This window comes from Pyrus communis, chromosome 8, assembly GCF_963583255.1.
Source record: "Pyrus communis chromosome 8, drPyrComm1.1, whole genome shotgun sequence".
Lineage (NCBI taxonomy): Eukaryota > Viridiplantae > Streptophyta > Magnoliopsida > Rosales > Rosaceae > Pyrus > Pyrus communis.
This window is the reverse complement of record NC_084810.1, coordinates 18,184,406-18,192,343: the sequence shown is the minus strand read 5'-3', so window position 1 is coordinate 18,192,343 and position 7,938 is coordinate 18,184,406. Positions and strand designations below refer to the sequence as shown.

Genomic DNA, 7,938 nt, shown 5'->3' with positions numbered 1-7,938 from the left:
TTTAAAAAAAAATCAGAATTGAAGGACCTGCGAAAACTATTTCCCAAAACACATTATAAGTAAAAAAATAAGAGACAAAAACAGAAGAAGAAAAAAAATGATATGTAAAGGGTAAACTTATTAATTCAAAGAATAGAACAACTGATGGGTTTCCACCTCAGTGGCAGAGCACTTTACCTTACACCAATGACAAGGGTTTGGGTCTTTGCCCATCCCCTTTTCTGACCAAAAGAGAAAAACCATTTACACCAATCAAAATGTCTTACTTTAATAAGACTGAAAATTAAGAGTGCAATAATACACATGCATGAAATCAGATGATCTAAAACTCTTATCAATCAAACAAGAGAGTTCTTAGTTGATTTCTTAACCTCATGGGTATCATTATCTTGGCTCAAAAGTGGAGTGCCATCCTTTCCTTTAGTCGGAGATCCCAATGAGAGGTCACCACCAGCTTGTTTCTTCTTGTTTTCCTGGGCACAAAAATATGAATACAATCCCATCCCAAAAATGGCAACCAGAATTCCAATTATATTCCTCTCAGTGAAGGGGTCATGAAGTAATGTGTAGCCAAACCCTAGAACAAGGCATGTCTTGAGATGACCTAGCACTTGATATGTAACTGGGGATGTCTTGCCAATTACTAAGAAGGTGCTGAAGTTCACAGACACAGCTATCAGGCATGAAAGTATGATGAATACCTGCACACAAAAAACCAAAAATAATGGAAAAATATGTGAGAATAATATATTCTTGTCAATTTTAAAATATGTGAGAATAATATATTCTTGTCAATTTTATAACTATATGAATCTGAAGCCACATATTAAAATAAGAATCCACCTGATCAGTAATATATTTTGGTTGTTTGATGATAACGTAATATATCAAACAATCTATCAAGAGAACATTCAATCGTATGTATTTTTATCATCTAGATGAGCAACTTCTCTTGTTAAATAGGTTGACATGTTACGGTGTCATATTTTATATCAATTAGAACCATTATCGTGAACATATTTCATTAGCTCATTTTCTTCTTAAGCAGCCTTAACATGTTATATATATGTTGCCACATTATCAATCATAATCATAATTCCTCTTATATTAATCAATTTGACATATTATCTATGTTGCCAGATTACAAATAAGAAGAGTTACTATGTTTAATTGAAATCAATCATGGAATATAAATTGCAATTAATATATGTAAAGGAGAATGTACCTACCAATACTATAGAAGAGTATTTATGGGCAAAAACATTTTGCTTGGTAAGGAACTGGTCCACCACAGGGCCTGATACAAAAAGAATAGCTGCTTGAAAAGGGGCTGATTGGTAGAGAAGCTGAGTAGAGGAGACATTGAGCCTTTTCTGTATTGTGTTTGTTAGCTAAATTGGAAACTTAGTTAAGAATTAACTTTTTCTACAAGCAACTGAGCCAGATGGCCTGCCCAAAAGAGAATTTGAAAAGAGATGGTAGTTGGAAAATAAAAAATAAAAATTGATATGCAATAAAATAAAATAAAGAATCCGAAGGATACAATTTGTCCAACACAGGTTGTTACGATGGCTAGAAGAGAGAGAATCGTTCCAACAAAATTGAGCTGGAGGTCTGTCACTGAGGCAATTCCAACTCCAACAACTAATAAGAAGAGAGAAAACTTGATCTTCTGGCTGCAATAATTAGATAAAAGTAAACGGGTTACTAATTTTGAAATATATATATATATATAAACTTGTGGAACTTCCATTTAAAAATGCATTATACCTGAATTGCTTTTTAAGGAAAAGAGTTTCCAATAACACAGTAAAGGGTATAATTGCAAGCTTGGTCATCTGCAAAAACAGAATCCAAAATGTTATAACAAAGACAGTTGTGGAGAACATATGACACTCGAGGTGACCTGAAATTAAAACTAAATTAAATTACCTGGTAGAATCCAATGGAATTGAATCCGAGGCTCAAGTTTAGCAATCCAATGGAAACACCATTAAGAATGCCAAAGAGCATGACAGTCTTCATGTCAATTGACTTACTCTCGAAAAATTTGAGACGTTGTGCCGCATGAAGTGTGCCAAATGTTACCATCAGATGCCAACTGGTAAGCGTTGTTGCTACAAAAAGAAAAAAAAAAAAAAAAAATTGAAATGACAAAAGAAAATTTTAGTTTATTATCAAATGAGAAAAGAAAAATTGATTTATTACCAAAAGGGAAGCCGAGATTGCTCATCAAAGCTTTGTTGCATATAACAATAGAGACAGACGATGCCACTGAAAGAAACAGTGCACCAATAACGCCCAATTGGAATCCAGCCATCTCTCCCATGATCTTCAGTGATGATGTATATTCTATCATGAAAAAGAAAAAGAGGATTATAATATAGTTTTGAGAACTAATTACGTACCAGTATTATGATATGTTTTTCCAAACTATGTCAAGTGCTGCTTGCAATTGAAATTTAGATAACTAATGAACGGTTGCTGGAAACTTATCATTTCTAAAGTACGCTAATGAGGAAATTTTAATACAATGTATGACTTGCCAACCTACACGGTCCAATGATAATACTAATTGGTAAACAGTAAATTTAATGATAATACTAATTGGTAAGCTTTAGCTACCTTCTTAATTTAATATTGATCAACTTGGTTAATTTACACCATCATCTTCATCACAGTTCTGAATTATATGCAGTAATATCACTTGGTCAAACTAAAAAAAAAGAAGATGTAGAACTAATGAGATCATAACATGAAAACGACCATAAGAGTTCCTTCTTTGACTACTATGAGTAAAAAATGGATTAGAATATGATAAGGAAAAAGAAAAAAAGACGATATGAGTTGCTAATGAAACCAGAAAACCTGATGGAAGTCTAAGAGCCCGAGAAACCTCAGCAAAGAAAACCAATTGCAACAAATGTGATCAAGGTTACTGGTCAGCCTCTTGAGATGATCAAATGTGCCAATTATGAGTTGCTAATGAAACATATATATGTAACCCTAGCTTTACAAACTGATGGTGGAGTTGGATATGAACGACCAAGCTTTAATTGAACCACGAACTCAGAGAGAAAGGAAAAGAGAGAGAAAAAGAGAGAATAGTATTGTCGTGGCAATAATTGGATTTTTATAAGAATGCAAAGGTTTTGCACCCTTTTTATTTTAGATGACTTTTGTCGTTGGTGCCAAACGTCGTTAAATTTAAAACAATATTGGGATCTTTTATTTATAAGGAAAACTAACGAAAAGTCCAATTTTTTCTTAGTTTTAATGAAAAATGACAAATAAATGTGCAGTGAATAGTATCAGAAAAAGGTAAAAATGTGATTTTTCGTTAAAAGTGAACAATACGGAAGTGTTTCGTTAAAACTCCATTTATAACATGCTCCTTTCCTGTTTATCCAGAAGCAAGTTAACGGCAACTATAAGCAAACCTTGCAACAGACAGTCAAATAAAAACGACCGTTAAGATGTCAACCTGATATTAATATGAATTTCCAAAATGAACCTTCCCCTTCCTAATTGGAAAGTGAGTTGAAAAGAGTCTTTGATGAACATATGAAATTTTGTTCACCATAGAATGTGACCGTGTTTCATATTTCTTATGTAATTTGTTTTACATATGTGAAGATGATTTTTAACTCAAACGTCATGAATAGGATTCATTATATTCCTGGTCAAGTAATTTGAATAATTTAATTAAAAAAAAACATTTTTTAACCAAATTAAAAATCCCATTTTTGACCAAAAAATAAACCTAAAAATCTCTTTTGCTCATTGATCGAATTCATGTGAATTTTGGCATGACGTAAGTCCAAAAATTACCATGGTCAATTCTTTTTGACCTTTTTATTGGCGATTGACGGATCGTGTATGTATTTGGTGGGAGGGAAAGGGTGTTTTAGACCAAATTGATTTTCTTTTATAAACTTCTTTGCACACCAATGACAATGGTGGAAAAATATTATTAAAGTCTTGGCAAACAAGCCAGGACGTGAGTTGAAACGTTTCTTTTATGAGGGTGAGGTACCTGCAATTGCAAGCAAATTGTTTGGCACTCTCAACCTCAATTAGTGTTTGGTGAAAGAAGAAACTTTAGTTCTACTCCAAATACTTTGTGTAAAGAAAAGAAAATATTGGCCCATCGTTTGCCCCTTTTTATAGCATCACACACTAAGGCATGCATATAAATGGACAAATAAACATACCTTTCAAAATCTTAAAACATCATGCGGGTTTTGGGGTGATAAGCATTTTATTTCATGAATATGAAAGTCATATGTATATGCATGGTACTGCAGTCTTGAATCTTAGCTAGTGTTAAGTGCTGTCTTCTGATCATCTAGCTCAAAGTAGCATCATATTGTAGCTAGAACGTATACTTCTGTTTGGCCCCAAAATAATATTGTTGGGCCGAGTGTAGATTTATGCTCGACCCAAAGCTGTTTCAAATATACTGTGGGTTGCCTGGTGATCTCGGGCCATTCAGTAAGGATGAGCGAGTCCTATCGCAAGAAGGAGTAGTTCAAATGAGCAAGGGGGTCGAAGAAGTCCTAGTGCAATTTGGATTCTCGACCAACAATGAATATAGCCTTAAAAAGGAGGTAAGTTCAAAGTCCTAATAGGGGTAGGATTGGTCGAAGTAGAGTTGGAACATAACAAGAAGTCCCAATCCAGATATGATTTTAACTCGATCTTAAGGAGGATTTGGTGCTATAAATACAAGACATCATGCAACAATTGAAGGACCGCCAATTCAACACACAATTGCTCTGCGCAAAACCTCTCAAACATCTTGAGATTTTTTATTTTCTTTTTCCTGCCGACACATCTTCAGTTTGGATAAACAACACTGTGAAGGCAACCGGCGAACACCTTCAGTTTGGATAAATAGCACTGTTGCCGTAGAATCAGCCGACCAAGGAGCACCTTTAGTTTGGATAAACAGCACTGCGTTGAGGCCGACTGGTTACCTATCCAAGTCTCGGTCGAGAAGGATTTCTGAATCCTTATTGGCAGAGGTTATCTTATTAGCCTTCTGACGGCCGAACCACATTCACCATTAAGACATACATCACCTTTGAATACTTGTATCCGTACAGTTTGGTGTCGATTCGACGTGCTTATACTCTCACGAATATAATCACTGTGATCGAATCCGGCACCGACGATTTGTGAACTTCGCAAAACTAGCAGCCTTGTCTTCAGGCTTGAGAATCCAAAGGCCGAAATTTGTTCCTTCCTCGGCCGTAGTCACAAGATAAAGAAGTCAGCAATGCGCTCAACGCAACATCAACAAATTTTACTCCTCCGCCGAGCTCGGCCGACGAGTTGGCACGCTCCGCATTCAACCGAAGGACGTAGTTAGCTTATTAGTTACTCGGCCTGCGCGCCACGTAGGCTTTGTAATTTTTAGGGTCAACAACTTCCTAAGTAAAACATTGACTAAGAAAATGTGTTAACATGTCAATGGCCATTTGATTAGTGGCGTGTTCAACTTCAACTTTGTTTTAGGAGGGTCTGAGTTTAAATATAATGTGTGACTATAGGTAATAGAATCCTCACAAAAATAGAGTCATTTTGTTATTGTCCTCGCAATCAAGAAAAGAACTCAACACACCGGTGTGGTGTGAGGCAAGGTTTAGAAGATGGATGAGAATTCAAGAGTTTAGGATTTTTTGGCCGAGGAAACCGAGAAGGCATACCCTTTTATATCAGTAGGGTTGAGTTTGATGGTTGCTCATGGTGGTGCATATTGAGGTTTGAAGTTGGAACTGATTTGGATAAATTAAAAATATTATTTTGTCCATTGGATGTAAATTTGAGTGTTGTTGTTTTTTACATTAAAATTAATTAAATAAGATTTGAACCGTTGGATCAAAATCGTTAGAAACAGCTGGGTGCGTCACACTAGATCAAAACCCAAAGCATGCGCCAGCCATTGAGGGAGGAGACCCAGATTCCCAACCCAAACCCAAAATCCCATAATACCCACCCCAAAATACATCAATTGGAGAGGTTCGGCCCCAAATTTGGGGTTTTTGTCTTACAGTCTTAGAGACGCAAAGTCTGCAATTTTGAGCAATTGCAACTTCAGATCCAAATCCAAAGTTTTCTAAGGTTGCAACCCATCTTTGAAGATTGAAGTAATCTTTGCTTGTTGGTGCCGAAGGCCGTGCTCAAAAGGCCTCAAAGGATCGCCATGATTTTCCTTTTGTGATTTGCCGGTCGAAAGTGGCAGGAAGAAGAGAAACAACTGGTTAACTGAGGATAGATCATGCATTAAGATACAAATTAACTGATAACATTGAAAATCTGTAACAAAATTTTTGATAGATGTGGTAGTTTTGTTTCTTTAGTAGTATTATTATATGTAGTATATTTCACGTGGTTCAATATCTGAGTGGATAGAGTTTTGAGTTTTTTATCTATGAGTTTTGGGTTCAAAACTCCACTTATCTAAATTATTATAATAGTTTCAAACTCTTCCTCTCCCCTAACAATTGTAAAATTAAAAATGGATATAGTACCTAAAACCCCCCGACCTTTGGTGTGATTCCAAATCAGTCCCAACCTTTGTAAACATTCTAAAAGAGTATCCCACATATAGGAAATATCTCTTATGTTAGGTCTGAAGTTAGGAGAACTGTCAAGTGCCTACGTGGCATTCATTGTCAATTTTTTTTTTTTTTTAAATGACGTGGACAAATCTCATGAAGCAACATTTAATGACGTAGCATTCATGATCAAATTAGTCCCAACCTTCTAAAATTCCTCTTTTCTCGCCCTTCCCTCTCTCCCAAACAAGAGAAAATTCTTGTCAACTTTTAGTCTCCCGTTATGGTGGCATCATCCCCATGTCTTGTTAAACAATATCAATATAGCTATGTACAAAACTATTTCAAAAAAAAAAAAAAAAAAAAGGGAAAAAAAAAAGAAAATTGAAAACAAAGAAGAGTAGATATAATTCTAAAATGGTTATCTTAAATTATTTGAAGTGTAGTTTACCAAAGTCATACATTCAAGCTCAGTATATTCAAAGTAAACAAAATAAGTGCATGCCAATAGGTTGGTTACATTCGGAAAACATTACCTACTATTGGCCTTAGAGAAATAGTAAACAAAATGTCAAAAACACATGCCATAAACTCAAATGCAACTACACTTTATTGGGGCCATTAAGCCCTCTCGGCTCTTTTTTCCCTCGATAACAGCACCCTTTGTCTTTAAAAAAGCAATTGGGAATCCTGAAGCTTGGCTTGCCTAAAACAAACGCACTCATTTTAAGGGAACTAAATCAATGGCTATGCAAACCATGCTTAAATTGAATGAATCAATTCAATTCCAAGGCTGCTACCTGAGTTCCAACATAATTTGAAGCATTGTGGAGCCCGTGCTAGTTGATCATGGATTATTTGAAGACCGGGTTGGTATTTATAATTTATAAAGACTATTGTTGCAATACTAACATATCTATAGGACTTAGGTTATACAGAACCAGTTACAATGAATCCAAAACAACAGGATTACAAGCCAATTCTCTAGAGCAGGCACAGATTGATAAGCAGCATGCAGACGCAAAATGTGATGAGAACAACAGCAGTATCTCACAAACCACCCACACTCCAAACAGATGTGAGATAAAGTTTACTTATTGTAACGTGGTCCCATCCTCCCTTCGACACGAAATCTCCATTCCATGGCACCAAGATTGTTGTCTTAGGTCTGCAACCCTAACTCTGCAATTTCAGAAGAAAGAGAAGTTTAGGTTTCGAAGTAGTACTTTTGATTTCCATCAACACCTATTCAATGGGAAGAAATCCACGTAGGTTTGGAAATTATGAGATTTGTCCATGCCATTAAAAAAAATTATGACCAAGAATGTTACTAAAACACTTAACAGTTGTCAAAACTTGGGACTTAATGGAAGTG

At 35.5% G+C, this 7,938-nt stretch overlaps 1 protein-coding gene across 1 annotated transcript; it reads right to left on the bottom strand.

Annotated features, from left to right (window-relative positions):
- Nucleotides 1-259: 259 nt before the first annotated feature.
- On the bottom strand, nt 260-2,329 carry LOC137743905 (UDP-xylose transporter 1-like). Its single transcript, XM_068483835.1, has 6 exons — nt 2,209-2,329; nt 1,933-2,117; nt 1,771-1,838; nt 1,544-1,676; nt 1,230-1,391; nt 260-701 (listed from the first exon to the last, which is right to left on the bottom strand). Exons 1-6 carry the CDS (start codon nt 2,327-2,329, stop codon nt 339-341), a joined length of 1,032 nt encoding a protein of 343 aa, XP_068339936.1. The 3' UTR covers nt 260-338.
- Nucleotides 2,330-7,938: the final 5,609 nt, after the last annotated feature.

Coding starts and splice junctions, on each gene's coding strand:
- LOC137743905 (XM_068483835.1), bottom strand. CDS start 2,329: ATGGGAGAGATGGCTGGATTCCAATTGGGCGTTATTGGTGCACTGTTT. Junction 2,118..2,208: donor CAATCTCGGCTTCCCTTTTG/GTAATAAATCAA, acceptor TTCTTTTTGTAG/CAACAACGCTTACCAGTTGG. Junction 1,392..1,543: donor CAACCTGTGTTGGACAAATT/GTATCCTTCGGA, acceptor TTTCCAATTTAG/CTAACAAACACAATACAGAA.